Source organism: Chiroxiphia lanceolata, chromosome 9 (assembly GCF_009829145.1).
Source record: "Chiroxiphia lanceolata isolate bChiLan1 chromosome 9, bChiLan1.pri, whole genome shotgun sequence".
NCBI classification, from domain to species: domain Eukaryota; kingdom Metazoa; phylum Chordata; class Aves; order Passeriformes; family Pipridae; genus Chiroxiphia; species Chiroxiphia lanceolata.
The window spans coordinates 23,864,802-23,892,463 of NC_045645.1; the positions used below are offsets into that span (position 1 = coordinate 23,864,802).

The 27,662-nt window shown below is 38.6% G+C and overlaps 2 protein-coding genes across 3 annotated transcripts in view; one reads left to right on the plus strand and one right to left on the minus strand.

Moving 5' to 3' along the window:
• The window catches only part of CDC73 (cell division cycle 73), a 105,711-nt gene that overhangs the window by 21,349 nt on the left and 56,700 nt on the right, over window positions 1–27,662 (minus strand). The gene's annotated exons all lie outside the window — the stretch shown is intronic.
• B3GALT2 (beta-1,3-galactosyltransferase 2) lies at window positions 19,381–27,583 on the plus strand. Of its 2 annotated transcripts, none has more exons than XM_032696251.1 (2): window positions 19,381–20,000; window positions 24,773–27,583. In XM_032696251.1, exon 2 carries the CDS (start codon window positions 24,909–24,911, stop codon window positions 26,175–26,177), a length of 1,269 nt encoding a protein of 422 aa, XP_032552142.1. In that variant the 5' UTR covers window positions 19,381–20,000; window positions 24,773–24,908; the 3' UTR covers window positions 26,178–27,583. The 2 variants fall into 2 exon arrangements, with proteins under 2 accessions (XP_032552142.1, XP_032552141.1); XM_032696250.1 differs by lacking the exon at window positions 19,381–20,000 and adding an exon at window positions 23,172–23,272.

The window sequence follows — 27,662 nt, forward strand, 5'->3', positions numbered from 1 at the left end:
GTTTGTAAGGAGAAATGTACACTCTTAAGATGAGGAAAAAATAGAAGTACAGAGCTGAGATGGTTGACAAGATACACCAAGTGGAGAAGAAAACTTGCTGTCGATAAGGAAGTCACAATCAGGATAACTTTGTTAATATTTTCCTCTGACCTGCTAAGTCTGAATAAAAAATTAATGCTTTTTCCAAAGCATTCAGATAGAGGTACAGGTTTTTCCTATGACAATGCACTGGTACAAGGCAGGTATAACTAGGATTTCTCCCAAAGAAAAAGAGTATTAATCTGACAGAGTAAACTTCATACTGGGTTCATTTAAGTACTCCAAGTAGGTGCTGCTGATCATTTGTGGCCTTTGTCAGCTACTCAGAAGCAACTTATGTTTGATTGCTCCAACTCCCTGTAAAGGCAGCAGCTTATTTCTCACTGAGTGCACAGTAAGATATTTAAAATCTTCTAATGTCAAGTTTTTAATCTAAAAGTTACTCTTAAGTAACCAGCTCACAGCAAATTCAAACTCCAGCTAGGGGAGCTTTTGTTTGTGCAGCTGTACCCTAAGCATCACAAGCAGCAGAAATCACTGTTTAGCTATTTAAAGAACATTCATTTCCTCAAAATTTCTGAATACTTAACAGTTTTGCTCGAAAATGACATACCTAATTCTTATGCATAAGCTGTTTGAGACTCTTAAGGAGTATATTATGAATATTCATAAGTCAAAACTAATTTAGGAACAAAACCATGTAATTTGAAAAATACAAATCTTCTTTAAGACAACCACTTAACATCGTATTTTAATCAAAAACGTATTACTTGGTTTACTTGAGCTAATTTACCATAGAAGGTTATATATATATAGTTTACTTATGATTTACACTAAATACAGAAGTATTTAACCATTCAGAAGCAACAACCTGACACGGAATGTAATCAGGAAAACAGACACCGAAGGCTTCCCACTTTCCAAACTTCACTGCATCCCTTCCCTGCACTGCTGTGCCTGCTGTTCTCTGGGATTCATCCCATCCCACGGCTCCTCTTTCCTGTCCTATCGGACACCTACAGAACGACTGCTCAGGAATTGGTTTTGCCTCAGTTTTTGCCTTCTGCTATTTAGCACTGGCCTTCCTGAACACCTAAAAATATTGGGTTCACCAACCAGTGCATGAATGGAAAACAGTTCAGACCATGGGGTTAGTACATCTATAGCTGGATTTAAGTTACCCAAGAGTGGGTGTTGGTTTGGTTTGGGTTTTTTTTCTCTCTTAAACACCTTTTAAAACCTTCTGGAGTGCTTTTTGACCCTTCTAAAAATAATACTAATTTTTTAAAAACTAATTGCTTGTATTAATTTGCAAAAATCACCAATATCCATCTGATACCAGGACTCAACTAGTATTTTCCTATATTTTAGGGAAAAAAAAAAATCTGTATTTTAGATACCCAGTACTTTTCTTAGGTCTAAATGTACATTAACATCCACAGTTAGGTTCCTCTGACTTCCCAACTGGAATCAGAAATTGCCTCCACATAACTCATGCTACGTTTTAGAAAATAAACCCTTATGTTTTAAGCCAAACTATTACAAGTATCTTAGTGAGGCTTCACAAGTTGAAATAGTGGAAGAAAAAAAAAACCAACTATTTCATTGCACATTCCCTCTCCCAGCTGGTTTTTATAAAGAGATTCAAAGAGTCTGCAGTATTTGGACCTGTAAAAAAATGTTAGGAGCAACAGATAGAGTTGACAATTTGATGCCATCTTGTGGCTTTTTTAATTTAGTAAAATTTAATTTCTACCTTATTCCTTTATAACATTTAAGTTGGTATAAGAACTTTACCCAAAAATCTAAAAATTATTAGGTAGCTTCCATGTTCCTGCACAGAAATAGTACAAGTCAAAAGTAACATTTGATTCTGCAAGAAGTATTAGCAACTGCTTGCATGTTAAACATAGAGCAGCTTCAGCTTCACCATCCATCATGGAAGACAATTCACCCAAAGATGATCCTGTTTGTAAAGATGAATGTAGTAAAATTTGGGTCTCAAAAGAGAAAGAAAATAAGTACATATGGATGGTAAGCTTGTAAAATTATCTTTAAGAACAGACTTCAATTCATCTATTCAATTTAGGGTTCAAGAAACTGTAAGAACTCATTTTAATTACCAGCAACTATATTATTATTTCCTGAGTGACTTAATAGTATTAAACCTTTGAAAATTCTAGCGAAGTCAACCTAAAGAACAGTAACAAAATTTAAATCATCTGCATAGTTTGAAAGACTATTATATTTTTATCAATGAAATACTGTATATATCAGTGTATGAGAAAGAGTCCAAAGGACTGACTTCAAAACCATGTATCTAAAAACTGGTCCAGCTGCCCTACACTTGAAGCTTGATAGAAACATCTATTTCATATAAATAGCTTGGATTCTGAAAACATAGAGCTTTCTTCTAAAAATTTAAAGCCCTTAAAAGCCTTAGAAAAAAACCACGAAGCTTTCAAATAATCAAGCAAAACAATCCAACTGAGTGGCTCTGCCTCTGCAGCCTTCCCCATAATTCTCTGACTTCTGTTCAAGAAAATTTTAATAATATTTTAACTAGTGTTTCACTTCACAATTTTATTTATACATGAAACTGGTATAGCTTATTTTCCTACTGCTACGCACACAAATCTGCATGCAGTCCCCCAAGACATATTTAAATAATAAATTGCAAGCTTTTAACTGCCTTCCTAATTTTAAACTATACTGTAAAAAATAGAATTTGATAACAAGACCTTAACTATTGTGCAAATACTACTAATCTTATAGTAATTTTCTCTTCCTTGCTTGCAATATCAATAAAAAGGTCATTCCTACTGTTTACATTGTTTCAACTTCTTTATATCCTAAAAGAGAGAGTGAGAGTTAAAGCAGAATTAAAGATACTTTTACAGAATTAATTTTAAAAGATGAAAAGTTTATCATTATTTATTAAAGGATTCCAATACCAACTGCCTAAAGAAAATAACATCATAGATTCACTATCTCCTACTTTGACAACTAAAAACCTGATGTGACAAGACAGAAAGGGCCGCTAAAAACACATAAATAACATTTATTTCAAAATACAAAACTGTTTACAGAATCATAGGATCATTATGGTTGGAAATGACCTTCACGATGAAGTCCAACCTTTAACTTATTATATTAATATCTATTATACTGAAGATCATGTTTTATCCAGCATAATTTGACAAAAAAATATGAGTAGAAGACTGCCAATCCTCAAATCCAGCTGCAGGACAGAAAATTTGATGCCCATTTTAAAAGGATAAGGTAAGACTCATTCTAGTTTTCAAAATACTGTTGAAATAAGTCCATAGAACATATTTTGTCAAGTGTAGGGCAATCAGACCCAGCCAATGCCCTCGGAACAAGCACGGCATCACAGCCATGAAGAGGGAGAAAGGAGCACCAGGGAAGGGTGGCAGGAATAAAAACTATGCTGATGCCATCAAGGGACTAACTGAAACTTAAATCCTAACACCTGTTCTTCCACAGCATTCAAAGTAAACTTCCACTTACATATCTGGTCCCTTATTAATCTATTATAAAATTAAAACTAACAAGTTCACACAAATTCTGAAATACTGACACTGCAAAACATAACAAAAACCAGAACTGATGGGTGTTTTCGTAACAGTTTCAGCCTGGTGATGAGTGTCATTGAAAGACATGAAAAATACTCACTGAAATTTCTTGTTCCTTACAACCAGGTTAAAAGAAATTTGGTTTAAACTTGGAAAATGTGATTGAATTAATTTGACTGCTTACAGATAGCTTAGGCAATATTTTGGTTCTGCAAAGAGAATTGTTCTAAGCAAACCAAATCACAGCTGAATCTAAAAGAAAACTGTAGTTAAGAGTGAGTAACCAGTGACAAGAGCATGTAAATACGCTGAAACAATAATAATGGAAATTAATGGAGATGCTTTTGAAAAGAGTTAATGAAAGCCACAATTACTGAGATATAAACACTACGTATTACCACCAAAGCTAAGAGATCAAAACCCTCTGAACAGTTTTCACAGAAGTGTGCTAGAGCTCCTCCCATCTTCATCCTTGCACAGAATATCTGTAAAATTAAGGCAGTTGTCTTGAATTTACAAGAGTCACGTAATTTCAAACTGTTGCTATTGAAATGTTGGTGAAGGAACCAGATTAAACATGTAAGCACTTCCATTTTCCTGGGGATAAAGCTGTTTTCATCAAAAAACAACTCTTAATCCTGAGAAGAGAACTCCAGAGGGCTTGTTTTTTTGTTTGTTTTAAAAATAAAGGCCTGCCTATAATATACCTACCTACATTTATTTAAATGACTCATTCCCTTGAACTGAGTGAAAAGACAAAAGCAGATTATCAACTAAAACAATTATTTTTGCTTAGAATTCTTTCCCTTTGGGTTAGTTATCTGAGCTGGCCTCACACACATAACTTGGCAAACCAGTGAGGGTTTTGACAAACAGTTTGAGCATGAAAGGATTGTTTCATCTTTCTCAAAAGGCAGGTGCAAAGGTTTATACACTACTGGTTTTCTGTATGCCAGGATCACAACATGCCACATCCATGTCACAGAACTGGAACTTGTATAACTGTGAATTTACTACAACTGGCTACTGTTATAGTCTCCATCTTTCAACTTCACCCATTCATATCTAGTTTCAATACTAAGTTTAACGGCCAGAATTAGTCACTCATAGGAAGTGTTTTTTCACCAGAAATACCACAGAATATGGGACCCAAGCAATTGATTTCCATAACAGCACAACTGCCATGGACACTCCCAACATATATAGAGAAGCATTGCTATTTTTTCTGTTCAGATCCTGCTTTGGAAATGGTATTCAAAGGAACAGTCACATGTACATTACAGAAACTGTTCAGTACAGAGCAACAGGAAGACCCCACTTACACCTGCATTCAGGGAACAATAAATGTACAGTGACCTCAGAAAGGCTCCTTTGCAACTTCTGGAAAGATTCATGAAATGCTGTGTGTGAGAAGAATATTTTTAAAAGTTCTAGAGGTGCCTAATGCATACAGATGGATCCTTCTGTGAAAATTTCTCCACAAAAAAAACCCCAAAATGAACCAAGGCCCAAACAACTGATTAACTTTGTGTGATGCTATCCAACATCTCAATGCTACAGAAACTGGTGAGGCTCTGTCCAGACTCCCCTTGGTTATGCTGACTTCTGCTGCTAGAACAGGGGATGCTGGATTAGAATTCAAATACTAAGGCAGCTATTAAAGACCTTGGGTTATTTCATGATTGCTTGTTCAACAAATTATCCAGCTCCACTTGTTCCCAGTTGTTCTTCATCCTGATGTGATCTTCTCCTTTCTATTCCCCGAAAAGTAGTTTTAATATTATTCTTCTGTACCTCAACACTTTTAGCAATCCCAGTACTATGGTTATATATTACATTATGCTACAAGAGAACACAATTATCATGGGTGATCATGGGCAGAGAGATGAAAGCAATTTTCCAAGTAATCACCCTGGAAGACCCTAGAAGATCCTGAAGCTGTATTTCTTGAGGAGCCAATGCAACATACTGAATAGTGGAACGATGAAATCTTAGTCGTCTGTGTTGCCTAGAAAAGCAACTGCCGAGTTCAAAAATGTGTTTTTCAGGATCAGAAGGTTTAGCTGCAGCTGTAACAAATTGTAACACACAAGCCAAAAGATGAGGGCTTAAGCGATGACAGTGATGGCTGTAAGCATACAAGGGACTTGGATAAGGAAGGGGCTATTTTGAACTGCCACAAGCCAGGGAGGAGGCTAGAAAAATGTTCTAATTGTAGAGTGCCTTGTACTGAAGACTTCCTCCTTGATGAATAACAGCTCATCTGCCATGCAAGTTCAGTTGCAAAAGAGGAGATACCTTTTTAAAACCACAAAAGGTGACCATTCAGAGGTCTATTGTAACTGGAACAGGGGGCTGGTAATAATAAACTACAGATCTGTGCAGAACATGGATTAATATCAGAGACAAGAATTTATCCTATCTCAAATTTTCTTCTCAACTCTTTTTTCATTTCTTTACTTTGGGAGTTTTGCACAAGCACAGTCCAAGAGATTCTTGTCAGATACCCATAGCTTCACTGGCTACACCAAAGTTAAGTGACAGAAACTACACATGGAGGGAAAAAAGGAAAAAATATACAAGTTATCTATGCCATTTGCAAAGAGTAGTGAGTCTCCAGCATAACACTGATTAGAGCCTTTGTGTGAACAAACTGTCCGTTGAGACAGAGCAGATTCATTATCTTGGGTGCTGATGATAAAATTACTGACAAGATATTGAGACACAGGAGACATCTGTACAATGTAAGACAAGCAAGTCAGAAACAGAAAAGTCATTCACTGCAAAAGTCTCTGAGTTTAAGTCCAGCATGAAAGTGTTCAGATTTCTGGACTTGCATATGCTGCAGTTATCCATACCCTGTAATTCCCCCAGACTGGAAGACTGGACATTTTAAACTGCTTAGAAGATAACTAGAATACTGCTCCTAAACATTTGTCCTGCCCCAGCTGCCTCAGTTCACACGCTCATTTTCAGCTGCCATATAGGGAAAAAAATAAAAATCAAAGAATCAAAACTAACCATATACACAACCCCCCTAGATTGTGTCCTGCTCTTACTCTACAGATTTTATTGCTTTAACTCATTTAAAAAAATCCAACACAGAATGAAAGGAAGAAAATATGTTGTGTACCATGAAGACAGGAAGTTAATTAAATCAGGATGCAAGCAGAGGGTTTTTTTTGAGGATGGTCATGGGAGGACAATGGGTGAACAGACTTTTTTTGTTTTTTAACAGTGTGGCTAAGCACCCTTGTTCATAATGCCAGCAAAAGGTATCACTTCTCTTTAGCAAGAACACAAATTCAGTCATTTACCCCTCTCTCAGATGCCTAATGTAAGCCTATTGTACAGTTTGTACAATCAGAAAAGCCTCTGTGAAATGTTTGCCAAGCACTACCCATAGACACAGCATGTGCAAGGAAAAAACACAGGGGAACAGCAACAAAGACTTCAGGCAAAGCTCTCTGCACTAAAACCACCAGTGATGGGGGTGGCACTACTCCCATCAGTGCCAGCACAGATCCTGTGCTCTCATCTCCTTCCCTCATGTGCAGAATGGTCTTTGTCAACAGGCTGACAATGTGTTCAGAGGAACTGATCCACACTCAGGTTTTATCACAAGAAGCTGAAAAATCTGCCCCCAAACACAGAGTTATTGGTCATCTTGCGGATAAACTTTTATTTCACTAAAAATACTTAATCAGAGAAACCAACTGTTGTGAACAGACACATAGTGCCTTACATTTTCCATATACAGGCTTGCTACATGGTGCATTACGAGAAAAAAAACTATCAGGACCAGAGCTGACATTTGATTGCAACGTTTCTTTCTGCCTCATGATTCCACATACACCAAGCAAAACAAAAGATGTCAGTAGGTTTAACTTCAAAGAAAACACATCTATTGCTGGACTGAAATGCTTATATTCAGATTTCAGCAAAATAAATAGACCCATGGAAACATTTTCCCACATTTTAAGACAGGGCAAAGAGGTAATTTGGGATTCAAGAGAATATAGATGCTAACTTCAAACCTACAACGTTATGACAAGTCTATGAATAATACCTCAATCTTAATATTATACTTTGGGAGGTACTTAGCCTCTACCTGCCCATGCTTTACATACTTAACACAGTAAAACACCGAGGAAAACCTGTGCTCTTCAGTATCCTCGGATGGCTGCTCCCACCACCAGTCAACATCATTAACCTATTTTTCTCAGCACTGTATTCTGAAGTCAGCATTTCCCAAATTTGCAGTAATAGCATTCTTCTTACTCCAGTCACAGCAGCTCTGACAAAGTGCCTTCTAGACTGCCTAGATCTGTTCCTTGGACTGCAGGATGCACAAGTTTCACACGCACCATCATAATCACACACCCAGAATAAAAATGCAATGGGTTTGGTACTGCCATGTGCCACTTATCAACCTGTTCTCCAGCTCTGCCTCCAGTTCTCCTAGTGAGATCCATTCCACTACAAACTTTTCACTGCACAACTCTCATACCAAAATTCTCTTTCAATTAAAATATTATTTGACTTACAATTAAGAAGAAGCACTCAAATTAGACCAAAATATTTATTATTCCCCCTTCTTCAAGAAATCATCATTTAGTGCAACTGGGTAACTACAAAAGGCCTGAAGTTTCCCTCCCTGGGTACAAATGCAAACAGATTAAAATGTTAAAATATTTTGCAGTGATGGCTACTATGCAGCACTAAATCACACTACTGTATATGTCAGCAGAAAAAGCCAGGAAGCCACCTGAGCCCAAAATTCTGTATTTCCTAGATTAAGCCTTTATACTTATCCAACAGATTCCAAGATTAATAATCCACCAAACACTAAAACAAATTAAAACTTTCTGTTTTAGGTTTGTACCTAAAGAGCAAATTGACAACATACTGTTAAACTTTCAGTTGTCTTCATTCCAGCATGTTCTAAAAGCCTGGCTCTTTGGTAAAGGTAATACTGCCTTTGGACAGGGCTGTTTACTTCAAAAAGAAATCACATATGGGGATTAAGCAACAGAATCACAATATTAATCATACATAACGAAGTCACCTGGGGCACAAAAGCATTTTAGTCACACATCATAGATTCATATATTGAGGACAAACAACAGTAGAATATATACTGTATTTTCATAACAGCAATGATGCTTTCTACTTGTGTGCTTCTTGACAAATATGTGTTTAAAGAATTGCCTCCCAAGTCTTTAGTACTAGCATGCATGCAACAGAATTTGTGTATTATTGCTACAATACTACACACCAAATAGATCGGTAAACTGCTACTGCATTGGTATCCTGAAGAAACCTGTCATTCATGCTACCCTACTGCAGAATAGAAAAGCTGGTGATGTTACATGCCTACATCAAAAACTAACTGTAGTGATAATAAATCATGCATTGAGTTAAAATACAGAAAGGATTCTGGCTGTATCACACAAGAGGAATTTTTCCATTTGGCCTTCTGCCTCTACTTTCAGCTTCCTTTGGCATTACATCTAAATTCCCCATTATTCTTCTCTCTTTAGTAGAGAAGATTAAATTAAGCCCTTCTCAAAGCACTAAGATGACAGCATTCAACTTTTACTTTTTCATTTTATACACAATCCATACACTAGATAGGCTATCTCCAAGCTTCTATCATTGCATTATGAGATCTGGTTTATCATATGACTGTTCTTTGAAATGGCCTGGGCACAGCTGTGTTTTTGGTGGTGCAGCAATGCAGTCCTCTTAAACGAAGGTCAACTGACAATGTCTCAGAGTCTGGGGCCACCCTATTCAAGGATAAGGGAAATACAAAAACTTTAGAAACTTTAGGATCTTCCTGTTACGCTATGAGTTTTATACAGTTTTCATCCATCACTGCAAACCAGTAACCCCCAGACTCAAAGAGCAAACCCAAAAGCTTATCTCAAAACAGGTTCTGAGAGTTTTGAAAAGGCTGTGCCCTCCCACTCTTTCTGCACACATACACACACTAAATCATCTCTAAGAACCTCCCACTGTGAATAACTGCGCAGATGACAGACTGTGCCAGTCAGCACAGACACAGGTGAGGTTCACTGCAACGATTATTTCTGCTACTCACACCTTAGCAACTATCAGTCATCCATAATGATCCTGTGGATTTCACAGTTTATCTGAGGGAAATCTGCTGTAAGCAGCAAGACCTCCTCAGCTCTCCTTCAGCCCTCACATCTGGCCCAGTACTGTTTTGCCTTTGAAAATTCTAATGTCAATGATAAAAAATAAATAAGATTTTTTTTCTACAGCAATCTGTCTCAAAGTAAAATCCCCTCACTGGAAAACTAAGCACTTAAGTGGCAGGAAATAAAAATGAGTAAAGTACTAAGAGCAGACAATGTTTTGGAACAGAGTTAGGCTTTCAATGCCAAGATTTCAATGAGACAAAAAAACCCTCAACACAAAGTGTAACAAGATCCCTCTGTTATGACACCCTGGAACTTTCTGTACGTGCTTAGGAGGGCTTTACCAGTCACAAACAGATTCAATTTCATAGAGACTCACCCAATAACTTCCTTGTCTTAATCGGGTCATGCTCAACTTTTATGAGAAAAACACCAAAACAAAACAGCAGCATCACCTTTTGAGAAAGGTCAGCACAGTAATTTTATGTGTAGCTCAATGGACTGATAATAAGTACACAGACCAGAGACCTCACACTTTTCTATTTATTCCTGTTCTTCTAAAAAGATATTTTGAAAATGTTGGAAAAAACAACTATTCAAGAGTTAATGCCAGACTACATATTTCTTCCTTATTTCCCAGCTTCTACACTGGCATATTCTTGGGGGAATGAATATATGCCTATTCCGAAGGAAGAGCAAAAATCCTTATCTCCTCAAACAGACATTTTTGTACTGACTAGTGCCTAGTTCGAAGAAACACATCTGAAGGCACTACCACTACGAAAGCTGTACTAAAAAAAACTCAACTCATTACTGCCATCAGATCTCAATCAGCTGGGATCAGATATTTCCAGGTAGCCCTTTCCATTCGAGATGGCAGAGCTGCCTCAGATTTCGCGATTTCCTTCGCTCGCGGCATCCTCACAGAACCACAGCTCTCTTCCTTCCCAGGCCAGCGGGACTTCAGCCACAGCCCTGCCACACAGCATGGAGCTGCTATTTATAACCCTTGCAAGCATCTCATGTCTGCCTCAGCATTGTTTCAAGAACAAGCAATTCTACACAGTGTCATCAGAGCTTATTAGCTGCAGCCACACGGGACCAAACCGACTCCACCAGACCATTCCGAGCTGGCTGATGCATCCATTCCCTAATGGCTGACATTCCACAAGGCTTATTAGATTGTGGGCATTATCATGTGAATACACAGATCCAATTTTAATCTGGCATTGGTCCCAACCAACCTGCTAGAGAGAGAAGAGAGATTCAAGAGACCTGCTCTAGCTTTGCCCGCTGCATCCAGCATTTCCCACATTACTGACACATCTCCTTGCACCTCAGATAAGTGACATTTAATTACACATAACAGCAAAAACCCTCCTCTTGTCATTAGGCAAAGCCAGCATAAAAGTACAGACACTGGTACATTGTTTAAGAAAAAAAGGAAAAAGAAGAAAAAAGAAAAACAAAGAAAATGGCAAAAATAGAAGACTTTTCACAGTAGGGAATTCTTTTCCTTATGAGGTGACCTAGATTCTTACAAGAAGGGATTCCCTTTCTGTATTGTATCCAGGCTTCAGTAAACTAAGAAGGAATTTTTATTCTATTTTATTGTTTTGCTTGCTTACCTAAAAAGGCAATAGAAGGGCATTTCATATCTGGCAAAATAAATAACACCAAGATAAAGAGTAACATGGAGATCCAAAGGTGTGAAGAGGAAGAAAACAAACCAACCAACCAACCAAAGGTCAGGTTTGGTCTCCCCAACAGTTCAGTCTTTTCTCCTGCAATGTAAACCATAATACTTGGCACTTCAACAAAGCACAAGCGTGCATTAACCAAAACTTACAGAAAAAAAACATTTCTGGAAGTCCAAACACTTAGTTACACAAATCCTCAAGAGAAGACTTAAAAGAATCTGTAACCCATCATCCAAGGTCATGAGATTTGTGGGGTTTTTAAGAGGATAACAGGTTACTGCATGTTTTTAAGAGGCGGGTTTTGGTTTTGGGGTTTTTTTGATGACAGATGCTCCCTATAAATTTACTTTAGTAAAATGGATTAGTGATAGAAAGCTTTCAGATGCTGAATGAGAGTTACAAAATTATATACACAACAGAAAAATATAATCTTTAATTTTAGGTCAAATTTTATGTATTCAGCATTATTACATTAAATATATCTGGTATTTTTCTCTTATACACACACCTCCCTACAGGATGCATTAGTGATTTAGTGATTCTTAATACTATGTCTTAAGGTGGACAAGATGCCAGAGAGCTGCCTCTGATTTCTTCTGTTAGAAGCCACTAAATTACAGAAAATAAAACTCCTGGAATTTAGGTTTTAAATATAGTTTGAGATAGCAGAAAAGAATAAAAGTTCTCTAGTTCCAACCAATATGCTCTGTCATTTAACATAATACAAACCAAGCTCTAAGGATTTCCTCTAAATCACGTATTTGAGGACTAGGAATCCTGGTGACTGACTCTACATTAGTAATTTATGTGGAAAAAATCCTCAGGCTTACGAAATTTAATCTAGAGTCTTACACAGATTACAGAAGGAATTATGAACACACTTATTCAGACAAAAAGCATGATTTCCACAGCAGAGCTTCCTTTTCCTTGAAAGTCACTAAAGGAACGCTATCCTTTAAGTATAATGTGAATTTCAAAAGTTGAAAGTCTGCAGGACAGACTGGTAACAAGAGGAGTGCAAAGTCATTTTGTACGGTAACTGATCAGAAGCGTATCCAAACGAAGACCAATTTCCAAATGGTTTTTGCCACAAAACAGAATTAACCAGAAATCAGTTCATTGGTATTAAGTACATTACATGATCTAACTCTTCATACTGAAATCAGCTTTTCATTAATATACACTGACTGGAAACTGCATCAAGTTGAGGGAAACACGAACATGGAATATGAGGTAAAACCAGGTATATGTCCCTGACTGGCCAAGCTGAAGTAGTTCTACCAGACTCAGTGGCATGCACAGTGTTTGGAATTATTTCAATTCCTCCAACACATCTAGGAAAGGGTAGCAGGGAATTGCTCTTAAAATGGGATTTATTTTCCATTTTATGATCCAGGTTTTCTGTTGGCTATGAACAAATATTGCTTAAATTTATTACAGAGATAGGACCTCTTGAATCACTGGAGAAAGGATTTTTTTCAGAGATTTTGTTGTTTTTCCTAGTTTAAGCATCTGTGCTTGAAGAAAAGGATTCAGGTATTTAAGCCACTTGCTAAATCTTTGTTATTTCTGCTGTAAACCCTTCAGGTCCCCCAGAATTAGCTGTAAATGAGGATACCTACAGGATGGAGCTGTAGGAATTAATGTACTAAAGCTACTGAGGAAATGTGACAGATGGAAGGAGTCAGTATAGGTCTCAACCCCAAGTCACAGGAATTTCTGACAGCTCTGAAAGTCCAGCTTTTCAATTCCACATTATTTAACATTCACTAAACAACAGCATCACCAATTTCAATACCAAGAATTTCCGAGGCTGACAAAATGCCTCCATATTCACGTACAAACTAGACACACAGGGAAAAAAATTTAGTGAGCAGATGAACAGCTGGAGCTGCTAATGTCTTAATTGGTCTCACATAAAAGAGAAAAACAAATAAATAAATAAATAAATCTATCTATGCAGCTCATCCAGCAGCCCATGGAAGAGTACTGGGCAGGATGTCTGCATCCTGGTGATGAATGTGATGGGCCAAGTCTCATCAAATCATTGGGAGAGAAGTGCTGGATAGCTTAAGAGCCTGAAGACAAAGAGAGAAGGGTCTTCCCGTGCTTGTTGCAGGAAGGAATCAGGCAGAGAGAAGAGCTGGACAGGTGGAAGCAGCTGGAACAACACAATTTCCTTCCTAGGCATAAGAGCTGGTAGCCTATTAACTCCCACAGGATACCATCTTCCTGCTTTGAGATTCGATATGTAGTACCAGTTCTTCCCCAAGAGTCTCACTTTCTGTAAGAATTTATTTTCTAATTCTCATGTTGGGAACGTGAGGGTGGCTGTTAGGGGTAACTTAATCATACAGTGGAGGCATGTGGATGAGACAGGCCATAAGGCAAGGGCAAAACACAAGCCTGCTTCTCAGAGTAGTCATTTAAACTGCCTATGAACGTTTGGTGCTTCTGCTGGTTGGCCTCCTCTCCCCTGCTGTGCTGAATCAAAGCTTCATAAAGTCCCTGCTCTTCTCAGAATGCAAAAACAACACTTGTGACAGGCAGAAAATATTACTGCTGGCACTGGGTTGTCAGTTTGTCAGGGGAGAACTGCACAACCGAAAATCCTGCACAATACAAATGAAATGATGTTGTCCATCCCCTGGAAAAATAAAATCTGCATTTAGCACTTCAGAGCAGCAATAATTGCATGCAAAGCCTGGGGGAAGATATGAAAAGTCAGAATAGAGAAGAGAAAGATATGATAAAGCAAACAACACAGTCTTGAAGAAAGAAATCTGTCTGGACAGTAGTCCAATATACAAAATTTGCATAACACATAAAACCAGAACTGAACCAAAGTAGACCAAAGTCACTTCGGATTGTGAATTTTTCAGTGATTTTTGAAACAATCCAAACCTGTATTCCTCAAAGGAAGCTGTGAGAGGAGAATGGACTGAATTCCAGATAAAGACCTAGAACATCAGTTTACTTATGAAAAAAATACAAGCTTTAGATTTATAAAACATCCCCTTGAAATGTTTCCTAAGAAGAACCCTCCTGACTTGAAAACATCACTTGGACTTTTACCTCTCTCACAACTTTGCAAAGTCAGGTGATGTGTTTATATTCCTTACTGAATGATACATAACAATTACCAACTCCTCATCAGCATAACTGTTTCAGAAAACCCGGGAACCTTTTCTAGTTCTAAGATTGATCTATATTGCTGCATTTAGGTTCTAAATTTATGACACTCAAAGATTAATAAAATCACTAAGTTTACGACTTGGATGTGATTAGAATAGATTACAAAATCTTGACCATTGGTAAAAACAATGTATAAGCAAGTGTAAAGCTGGGCTTCACAACCAGCTAAACAACAGTGAAAACCTAATAAGGAAAATAAGGCAGGCAATACTGACACTTGTGGTCAATCCTAGATTGTTGGTTTTGATTCAGTTACAAACATGCATGTGATAGCTTAAGGCACATGTTGGGATCACAAAGTAGCCAAGCAAATTACAAGTATTTTACAACCCTGTTTCCACTTCAACTGAACTTATTGGAGAAGTATTCTTTTTGAAGCAAAGAGAGGAACAGTCATTGGCCATATACATAATAGTTCTTAACATAAAAAATTAAAACTAAGCATTTATGACACTGCATTAACACATTTCCAGAAGGTAAAAATTAAACTTAAAACCAAAAATAACCAACCTTGAAAATGTTGCCATTAATCATTCTGAACTGTCACTTGAAAGGTTTTCAATGCATTACAGTTGAAATAATACTTCATTTTACTATGAAAAAATAGAATAAACTTCTCAAAATATTCATGGAGTATCCAGAAAGCATGGTCCACATGGGAACACTGGTAGGTCAGCTATGGTATAAGTATTTATTTTAACTCTCATGGCCCTAGTGGCCACCAGGCAGAAGGTTACCAAGCAGTACACACTTGACTATTGCGACTACTCAGGATGGATTTGAAAAATTCCTGCTAATGTTATCAAGATGGAACTTTAATCAATGGCTCAATCTAAGAGTTTATTATAAAATCAGTTAGACAAGATACTGATGACACCCTCTAAAAAAGACATGTAGAGAGTTTTCAAAGTTTTTTTGAAGAAAATATTCCAAACGTACACACCTTTGCTTTGCCTAAGTGCAGTTTGCTCAGCTCACAGTTGCCACGTGCACAGGTTATTGTAAATCACCATCTTCTCTTACTCCTTGAGTCTGGTTCCAGCTTTGCAGGGCTCACTGAACAGTCCAGCATCCACCGGCCATGGTAACTCTGCCATGTTCCCAACACAGCCTGTACATCCTCACATCAGTTACTCCTTGTAGCCTTAATAGGTGGCAGCATTTCAAACCCTAACATTGCAGCTTCTAATTTAAGATGTAACCATAGTAACATTACAGAACATACTACTCCCTGGATCAAGAACAAGCAGTCCACTGACCCTTCACGGTGAGATTTAGCTGAAATAAAGCTCATTCCAACCTCCAGCCCAGCAAGATTAACAAAACCTCCAGGTCGTATTTCCTGTACAAAGCAAGATCTGCCCTCCTGAAACACTCAGAAACATAGAGGATCATATAAAAGTGGCTAAGAACAAAGTGCTATAAAAGAAAAGGAATTTCTTCCTGAAACTTTGACTCTAAAGCTACATCAGTCACTCCCAGACAGAAAGCAGTAGAAAAATCAAAGGTTTTACCTTACTTTTCTGTAAGATGAGCAGACTTGCTCATCCTTTATTTGAAAAAAAAAGAGAGTGAACAAAAGAAATTGCTCATTAATATTTAAGAATTCAATATTCAATTTGCTCACAAGGCAAGATGACAAATTTTACACATATCAACAGACAACAGCTCTGCCTGAACTTTACAGGCTACACACAAGGGATATATGGTCATTTAATTAAAAGCCAAAGCTGATGTCTGTTCCTTTATAAATTTACTTTGAAAAAGATTCTACTCAGAAAAAACAGCCCTAGGGATTTTTGTACCTTTAATATTTACCAATGAGTATTTACAGAAAAATAAGAACAGCTCTGCCCACTCCAATATGTAAACATACTAGGTACAGCTCACAAGCTTCAGGAGGGACACAGGTACAGTGTAGTAGTAGTAAATAAATTAAGTTGAAACAGTATGGATTTTAATAACCATTCTGTTGAGATTTAGACTTGTTTCCCAAATACAACGTTACATGTCTTATCTGAAAATTCAAAAGTCAGAAGCAGATTTACATGCTTGTATTTGACAAAGACATTACATCTTCTATGCAAATCAACACGGGTAGATTGACTACACGAATAACCCACTTGATTTCCTATTCGTAGCCTGGAATGCAGCAAAGTGACAGGACTCCTGAGCACACTGTCACATGTTTGTATATGTACAGCAACAGAATGTATAAAGTTCTGGATATTATGTAGGGCAGGGATAAGACAGCTTTGGGTGTTTAAGTAGAAAATTGAGTAGACTGGGCACGCATGAAACCTGTCAGAGCACTGATTCACAATTGTTCGTGAAGGTCCCAGATCAGACACAGACTCTCCTCTCTCGCCCCACTGCCGTCCCCTCCCTTCATTTTTTAAACACAAAATTTCTCAGAGTGGAGGAGGTACAAAGTCTTTACTGATACGCACTTTATATTGAGGAAATATGCTCATGATCCTTGACCCCGTAGCTAAGGAAGTATCATCCCTTCCCGTAACACAACATATAAAAAGGTGCAGATAAGAGAACTTGCCCTCTTCTCTCTTCAGGTGGCTGAAGGTGACAGGTCTCTCCGCGGAGGGTCTTTGCTTGTACAGGCCAGGGCCTGCTGCTCAGAGCTGCCGTCATCTCAGGTCCCTCCGGGAGGCGTGAGGAGTTGGCTGCTGCCTCACTCAGTTCTGCTGTTCCGTTCAGGGAAGTATTTAATCCGTTTTTTTTTTTTTTGTATTTATTCTCTAGCTCTCTATTAATGGGGTATATTTGGAGGATATTTGGTTTTCGTTCTTTATCCCTGTTTCCCCTTCCCTTTTCCCTTCTCGAGAGCTCCCTATCGTGTGTACAATATCAACGCTGCCTCCGTACAACCCTAAACATACACTGGTCAGATTATGTGACCAATATGTCTGTTCTAGAACAAGCAGCAGTCACAAGTATTGAGGTCATGTTGCTGAGAACAAAGCTGCGATGGGTAGGGCACGTCTCAAGGATGAAGGACCTTGACACTGCCTTCCTAAGATCCTGCTCTATGGTGAACTTGCCACCGGCTGCTGTGAGAGAGGAGCCCCAAAGAAAAGATACAAGAACTCCCTGAAACAACATCTCAGCCTTGGCCATATTGATCAACAGAACTGGTCTACTCTGGCCTCCAATCAGGAACACTGCCGATGCTTTTGAGAACACACGCAGGATCACTCTTGAGGAGAAAAGACAATGCAGAAAGAATTGTGTTTTGCAGAATATACCACCTAAGGAGTCTTTCTGCTGCGCCTTTTGCAACTGGACGTGTCTATCTCGTATTGGCCTCTTTAGCCACCAGCGTGCTTGTAACAATCGTGGGTAGAGCCCTTTCCAGATCTTCGTTGGCAAAGCCCAGCCATGATGATGATATATTTTTGCTGTAGCTTTGGCTGGTCGGGTTTTTTCCTTCCCTCTTTGGGCAGTCGGCTTTTTCACTGGGTCTCGGCAATTTGGCGGAGAGCCAGCTCGAAACTTACACAATCCTAAAACGCCCTCACACAGGATCATAGGATTTGTGGAAATTGTCGTTAGGTTAGGAAATGCATGCATTACAAACAAGACTGAATTAACAGAGAAAGTTAGTGTACATAGATTATTTAGTTAGGAGGATCTAAATCTGATTATGTTTCTAGTAAATTAGCATAATATGCATCTAGAATAATAAAACACCTTGACTGCCTGGGGAAGCCTTATTTGCCAGTAAGGGACATACTTACCCCAAATCCTACAAATCAGACACACCACATGATAGAGCAATTATAGTTTCTTCATCCCTTGGCTAAAAAAAAGTCTGAAGAGCTAGTCATTAGCTTTTCAAAACAGAGTGGATAAACACAGTGACTAATAAATACCTGGGTAAGTATGCTACTAGCTTTCTGCTGTCCGAGCTATCTATTGTGGTATTTTACTTATACAGTAAATATAATAAGATGCTTCAGCATAGAAGGGTCATCATTGAAAGGAGAGAAATGAAAGGAACACAAGTTTCCTTAGGACCAGAAAGGCAAATTCTATGATATAGGTATGTCTGTAACAGACAAAAGACATTTTAGATTCATCAATAATTGAAATTAAGTGCCCCCGACTCTGCAATGCCAGACTTCAGGCTTTACCACAGCAGAAAGCCATTAACAGCAGAGGCAGCTTAACAGTGTGTCCTTATAAATCAGTGATTGTTCAGCTTAATTGAACAACCTAAGATAACAAAAAGCAGCTTTTACAGAGTAAGCATGTGCAAAGGAAATCTGAGCAAAGAAATACCTTTTTATTTTTATTTTGGCATGAAGGCACAATTGATTTATGCTCCAAGAGAGCTGAATGGGTTAAATCAATCTTCAGCATCTAAATGCTTATAATTCCCTTGCACTGCAGAACAGCTTTTGGAATACGGGAATAGAACGTCTAGCATCAAAAATCCTCTAGAGAATCATAAGTTACAGTGTCAAGGAAAAGTGAAAACAATCTGTAAAAACCCTCAATTGTTCACTTAATAATCATACAATTTTTATACTCTTCACCTACCACTGTGCATGAACTGAGTACGTATCATTTATCAAATAAGAGCAAGAGCCTGTAAAGCTTCCTGTCTGCCTTTGGATTTAGTCAAAATGAATGCAAACAATCACGTGGGATTCAGCCAAGCAGTGACGTTAAATTCTGCTCTGTCAGAAGACAGCATCTGTCAAAGCCCACATTTAAACTGCTGCCTGCCTGTGCAGCAGCCGAAGAACTACGGAATGGATTTTATACACCAGAATTCCGGGTTAAAACAGCTCCAAACCATTTCTATTACTGCCTAGCAACAATGAAGGAAGGAACAGAGGGAAATCCTATTACTGAAGACAACTGAAGCACTACGCGCTAGCACTCCCTGCTAACACTACCATTAGAAATATGGATACTGGGGAGAGGAGAACACAGCACTGCATTGTCCGACACGGGAAACACCAGATGTAAAAAGCTCCGATGCATCGGCTGTGAGCGCCAGACAGCCCCGCTCCGAACACAAACGAGAACTACTGTCCTTTTGTTTGCAGGATGAACAAAAAGCCCCAAGACAAGGACGACACTTATAAGCAAGGAAGGTAACACGGCAACGGGCAGACAGATGGACAGAGTGGATGCCGAGGGGAGCGATCGCAGGAAGCAGGGCTGTGGGGGGATGTGCGCATGTTCGATAGCATCTTTTCTGCTGAAGTGATGGCGTGCCAAAACTATTTTCTGGGGGTATAATCCTCGCACCATAAATGGCCTGACCAAGGAAGGTATGTCAAACCCTTGTGTGTGATGTTCATTCGGTTGTCTGTTACCTTTTCAGCCATTACAGATAATGATCGTTCCTAATTTGCAGAGCCCTGAGATAACACTGTCTCTGAACAGGGAGAAGGAATTCTAGCAGGTTTTCCTCTCCCCCTGCACAATGTCACTACCTTACACTCACTAAATGCACTGCTTACAGTCTGCCAAGGTTGGTGCGGCTGGAGAGGAGGGATTAGAGGGATAATGTAGCTACTGTAATGATTGCTTTTAACTGAGAAATTAAAAACTCAAACCCCTCCAAAATAGAAAAACCAGTTAGAAATCCTCTCAAACTAGGTCAAAATTAATCCTTATCTGAAGTAATCTTAAAGCACTGGTAAAATGGCCATATTGTGACATACTGAGAGCACTGAACCATCAAAACAGACCATGCAGTCTAAAGACGTTATCTTAACAGTCCCTCCAGACCTTTTTACACTTGCTTTTCTTCCCCCCAAACACAAGCAAAATGTCATGAGGCCAGTATCAGCCAAGCATAAACTGGGAGCATGCAAAAGATTGGGCATGATTTAAACCATCAGCAGTGCAAACGAGCACCACAATTTACAAGTAACATCAGGCTCCCCTGACATCCCAAAAGGAAACCTTCAAACACTACACACTCAAAATGGTAAGCATGTAACTTATCTCCTGCCATCACTGCAATTTCTGTTTAATATGAAAACATTGACTGTTTAACTTGGATTGTAAAATGACATTCCATCTAATTGCCATTCATTTCTATTTATTGTTGAAATTTAAATACTTTGCCACTGGTGGCAAACAAACAAGATGAACATTTGCAGAAATTTAAGACCTAAATCTATAGCAATTCAATACACCATAGAAAGAAAGTGCTTATCTGCAGAAACTACCAATATGCTATTATAAATCATTAAAAGTCAATATAAACGTGGTTTCTTTGCCCAAGGCAATGCTAACATGCAATAAAACAACTGCAGCCAGAGAGAGTTCACAAATCTAAGGATGCAGCATATAACAGATACTGGTTTCAAATCAGTTTTAACACATTCAGAATATAAAGTCACTTCACAGAACTTTTAAAGCAACAACAAAAAATGTACCCTCAGGCAATACTCCAGGAGAAGCACACTTAGCTCATGGTGAGACTTTCGTATCTTGACATTTAAAAACCTGCACATCAAGCCTTATCCCAAGTACTGTTTTGTGCAAAAGATTAATGGAGTTTGTAAGGGAACTCAGGCACATTTTCTGAGGCCCAATATGCAACTGCTGCTGTTGTTCATCAGAATACCAACTCAGGCTGCCTTTTAAACTCTTCCCTCTAATTTAAGAGTTTGCCCACACAGCTAATCAAAATATGAAAATCCAAGACGTGTGAATAGGAAGTCAAATGCTTCAATTTGCAAAGCTGTAATTATAAAGCAGAACTGCAAGTACCAGGAACCAAAACACCAGCAGAGCACAGACCACAAATAAAAATTCAAGAGGCATTCACAGTTTATACATTTGGCATTTGATAATGCATCAGTGGCTGCACTGTCAAGTGCCAAAAATGAAGCAGCATTATCATAAATAATATCTCCAAATCGCAGTTACATGCAACAACACTCGCAGAGGACAAGGTGAGTGTTATAGAGACCTTTTGCTATACTTAGGTTTCCTTATCTACTGTCAGTAGTTGGTGCCTGTTCATCAGCTTTCTGTGAAATAGAATTTTAAATATTTGGACAAAAGCAGGAATGCCCTAAGTAAGTGAAAGAAAATAATATTTTTATTTTACTATTTGATGGTGAGTTTAATGTCTACTGATAGTTTTTTTACATTATTTTTAAACAATGCATCCTAGCATGTAGTATTTTTTCAAAGGTGCAATTGTTGTTGCTGTATTTCAAATGCTTGATACCCCACTGTATATTTTGAAACGCTTTACATACAAATTGCAAAGAAAATGAGCCCAAGTTATTTGAGTTTTGTTTCAGTCAATAGTTTTATGAAGCTGAAAAATACATGTGGGTCCTTCCCCTATTCATACAATGCTTTTTTAAAGGGCAAACAGAGACAGATTTTCAAAGAAACTTCTACCTTGAAAAATCAAGGAAATATGTGAAAAATCAAGGAAATGTGACTCTCTTGAAATTTCTTACGGTTCTAGTTCCATCCCTCAGTGTAAAACTTATTTTCATGTGCACAGCATGAGCATGCAGCCTAATAAAAAAAGGTTTCAGCCATTACAACTGCCTTTCCTGGGACACTTCCTCAGTGCATCATGGAAAGACAGCACCTGAAAACAGCTTTTTGTTTAGGCAAATATTTATGTAACTTAAGAGTCTCACTTGTGCCTATTGCCAAATCAAAGTAGGTGCACAACAAAACACTACCTAAATTAAATATTAAACACAGATTAGCAGTGCAGCTCATATTTGCTGAAATAATTCCATCTAATGGCTGTAGTTTTGTAAGTGGAACAATTCAGTGTGACAAAATTGATCTGAATTCTAGCTGCTACTCCACATTCATGAAATTCTAGGTATGACTTTCTTCCTAAACTGTGTAAGCATGCAACGGAATGATAATTAATCAAATATTCCCACTGCTGCCTTCCAGCCTGGTATCAAACAATTAACTTCCCTGAGATCTAGAGTGTCCCTTAAAATGGCATTTATGTTTGCTGATGCAGAGATATTCTTCCCAAACAGCTGAGTGCTCATAGAGAACTCACTGCACACTGCAGAGAAACTAAAAATTATGAATTTTGAGGGGAGGTTTCTGTTTTTTTCAGCAGGCAAAAGCAGGTTCAAGTGGTCAGATAAACACGAGCCTTTCACATTCGGGGCTTTTCTTTGCATAAGGACAACGTCCGAGTTAAAGCAGCATAAACGTGGTGCATCAGGCACATAGTTTAGACACAGATGCTTACGATTTTTAGGGAGGTAGCCAAGTCTCCGGCAAGTGGCATCAGCCACGGTTAAATTAAAAAATTAAAAAAAAAAAAAAGTCAGAAATACTTTCAGCAAGCCTGAAAGCCAAACCGCATGAACGCCGGGCACCAGCAGCGGGGCGGGATCCCCGGGCCGGTGTCCGGCTGTTCCCGAAGGACCCGCGGCCCTTCCCGATCCCGATCCCCTCCCGGGTCACAATTCCCGCGCGCTGGCGCCCCCTGGCGGAGGTCACCGGGGCGGCTCCCGCTTCCCGCCGAGCCCTGTCCGGGAGCAGCTCCCGCTCCCAGCGGAGCGTGTCCGCACACACACGGGCAGTGAGTAAAACAAACCCTCTGCTGCACTTCTCTCCCCGCCCTTCTCAAATGCAAATAGTCTCCCCTACGTGAACCGGGCAGGTTGAATGTTACATCGCACACATGCAATTTAATACTATTCGACTGACATCTCAAGCTACTTCCTTGCAATCTTAAATCCTGTAATTTCCCATGTAACGGGGTCGCTTAGTTTTTAAATGCACAAATTAATCCAAATATTGGTTTTAGAAGATAGGGAAGCAATTAATAAATTACAAATTTCTATTAGAAATAGCATTTTTTATGGACTCTTGTTCAGCTGTCATCCTTTTTTCCTATACAAAACCCTGGGGCCCAGAAATAAATTAGAGCAAATTGAAAATCGCAAACGAATTGCTTCTGTGCAGTGAAAGGTTCATTTACGAGATGATGTGATCAGCTTTTAATATGCAGCATCATGAAGCTGCCATATTGACTCTGCTCCTGAATATGAACAAAAATTTAAGAGAAAATGAAGCACAGACTACTTTGGCACTTTTTCTTACAGCTACAGCTGCTGGTCACAATACTTGAAATTTCTGACTGGTACAAGAGGTACAGTATTTATATACACATTTATAGAGAAAAAAACAGAATCACGATCATCAGATAGTTTGCCAGAAACTTAGTGCTGTGCAATTTACTTCCAGTTATTATGACACTACCCAAGATCTCTGCCTACTAAAAATCAACAGCTTAATTTCAATTCAACTTCCTGTGAGCCTGTCACCACAGCCAAGTGTTCCATTCAGTATTTTCCTTGATGGTGGAGTAGAAGGTTAAAGGTGCCTGAAAGGTGACTGAAAATGTTATCCTGCATTACCATCCGAGGGCTGTGCACCGAGGTTACTGGACCCTGAAAATTAATTTTGACAGGTGCATCTTCTCATTGACTTCCTGAACGCAGCCGGGGCCGGTGGAAGCACGCCAGGCAGTGTACTGTGACTAACACAGCTCTGCCATAATCGACCTCGCGCCGTCTGTCCCAACACCAACACATGACCATTTTGCAAAAAGGGTTTTAAACTGAGAGCCGTACTAGACTCTGCATGTCCAATCAATTTTAATTAATGCCAATAAACCTTCCATCTGCTATCAAGGCTTTTTCATTCAGTCCTCCTTTAACACTGTACAAGGATTTCACAGTTAGTGTATATGAAGCTATTTACATCTACTTCACACTTCTCCCTGCTAACATGATCAATTATGGGGTTTTTTTCCTTTTTATCTTTGGCATCTAGGAGGTTTGTCAAAACTTTTACTATGGAAAAAAAAGCATTTCTAAAAGCTAACAAACCAAGTTAAATCATAAAACAAAGTTGGCTTTTAGCATAAATCAATCTTGTTTCTATTGACATGGACTGTTTTTAAAAAAAATTAACTCAATTTTATGTTAATATCTAGTTTCTATTTGTAACCTTTCATATTATCAGTGTGTAAAATGAACGATTTCTAATTTTCTTTTTTTTTTACTCTTTGCAGAGCGAGCCATTTGCAGACAATTGCTCAACATGAACGAAAGAAAATGAATACCAAAGAATAGCAGTGGATTGAAAACCAATCGGAAAAGCATTTTGCTTGACCATTGTCTCATTTCCCATCATTGGATCCTTACAACATGCTTCAGTGGAGGAGACGACACTGCTGCTTTGCAAAGATGACCTGGAATACCAAAAGGTCTCTGTTTCGCACCCATCTCATGGGCCTGATCTCCCTGGTGTTTCTGTTTGCTATGTTTCTGTTCTTTAATCATCACGACTGGCTGCCAGGCAGGGCTGGATTCAGAGAAAATCCCATGGCTTACACTATACGAGGATTTAGGTCTACAAAAATCGAGACAAACCACAGCTTGCTAAGAAACATGTGGAGAGATGCTGTACCTCAGACACTCAGGCCTCCAACAGTCAGCAACCCCAACAACACGGATCTGTCTCCACAGGGAGTAACTGGTTTGGAAAACACCCTCAGCGCCAATGGAAGTATTTACAACGAGAAGGGTACTGGGCATCCGACTTTGTATCATTTCAAATACGTCATCAACGAGCCTGAGAAGTGCCAGGAGAAGACCCCTTTTCTAATACTGCTCATAGCTGCAGAGCCAGGCCAGGTGGAAGCCAGACAAGCTATTCGGCAAACTTGGGGTAACGAAAGCCTGGCACCTGGCATCCAAATTGTTCGTATTTTTTTGTTGGGGTTAAGCATCAAGATAAATGGATACCTCCAGCGTACCATCCTTGAGGAAAGCAGACAGTACCACGACATCATTCAACAAGAATACTTAGACACTTACTATAATTTAACCATTAAAACTCTGATGGGAATGAACTGGGTTGCCACTTACTGTCCACACGTTCCATATGTTATGAAAACTGATAGTGATATGTTTGTCAATACCGATTATTTAATACACAAGCTTCTGAAACCAGAACTTCCTCCAAGGCACAAGTATTTTACAGGTTATTTAATGAGAGGTTATGCACCTAATAGGAACAAGGACAGCAAGTGGTATATGCCACCTGATTTGTATCCAAGTGAACGTTATCCTGTATTCTGCTCTGGAACTGGTTATGTTTTTTCTGGAGATTTAGCAGAAAAAATCTTTAAAGTCTCCTTAAGCATCAGACGTTTACATTTAGAGGACGTGTACGTGGGGATCTGTCTGGCCAAGCTGCGGATTGACCCCATGCCTCCACCCAATGAGTTTGTCTTCAATCACTGGCGAGTTTCTTACTCCAGCTGTAAATACAGCCACCTTATTACCTCCCATCAGTTCCAACCTAGCGAACTGATCAAATACTGGAACCACTTACAACAGAATAAGCACAACGCCTGTGCCAATGCAGCGAAAGACAAAGCAGGCAGGTACCGCCACCGCAAACTGCACTAGGAGGACGAGGCTCCTCTGCCCACGTGCAACCTGTAAATACTGCTGAGTGCATGTACAGTGAACATGGATGAGCTTCATGGGACAGCCTTCAGTTGATCCCCATCACATAGTGGAGTCTGGAAATTATTTTTTTAAGTTAAAAAGGAAAAAAAAAAAGTATAGTTCTTGATAACAGTAATATTATGAAATGATAACCAAAAGGTTTTCCCAGCAAATTTGAGGAAAAAAAAAAAGAAAAGATGGTATTAAGGATTTTTGTGTTAATGTGCAATAATAAGCATGCACACTTTGGTGGTACAATTGCTGATTTATGTGCCAATAAAATATAATGGAGCATATTTTCCACACTAAAATTTTATTTTAAAAAATGCATTCATAGCTCTAGTTCTCTTCCATGTAATGATCTCTTGTTATCTAGAATTGCTATAAAATGAAAAATTAAAAACTAAGTAAATGCACAAAGGGCAGATCAGTTTTACTTACAATTATTATACACTACTCTAATGTATAACACATTTAGCAATATCACAATTTAGCAAGACACTACCAGTGGACTCTAAAGCACTAAGAAAGTACTCCTTGGAATCAGGTCCAGTTTTGGGAGGTTTACTTATTTGGTTAGGAAGGAGGGATAAACGAAATCAAAGTTCATAAGACTTGCTTTGTACATCACCTTCAGAAATGCAAGTGGTGTTCTGGATGCAACTAAATTCTCTTCAAAGAGCTGACTAAAAGTCACTTTATTCTCTGGAAGTCACAGGGCGAGCTCCTAAAATAACCTTCATGCAAATTCATTCAATTTGCTATTAATTTCCCTACATAACTTCAGGGTTACTGAAAAGCTGATCAGAAATGTAACATGTAAGTTCAAGTCTTATATCATTCTTGACGAAATTCCATTGTGTCCAAAAAGGGAGAAAACCAATCAAGCATTTGTTGATTTTGCTCTTTCCTCCCTGCCAAAAAACAATATCAGTCAAGTGAAAATACATCTGCTAGAGAAAATTAAGCCACACACCTCACTTTATAGGTGGGAAAGACTAGGTCATAATAAGATTGAGAGTTCCAGATAGCAATATGGGCAAGAACAAAATCCAGGCAATTTTAAACTCACAACATGTACCACTGAAAATAAATTGTGAGAAGTAGGTTAAATCTATTTACAGGTTTCCAGTTTTCTAACAAACAGAACTTTTAAAGCTTAAAGCTTATTTTCCAACAGTATCAAATTCAGGTTATTACTGCTTGTCACAGTGCCAGGGTAAGCGATACCCACCTCTTACTTAGGAGCAAATGATAGCACTGCAATCAGTTTTCTGTTTGACTGGGACTTTTTAATTGGATAAAATACAAATATTTGATGTACTTTTATTATTTAATAAAGTTGATTATATTTATGGTCTTAAGACTTCACTTTTTATGGGAAAGCTGCTCAGGAAGAAATAAATTTCTAGCTTTAGCATTACTTGGCTATTATACTACGTT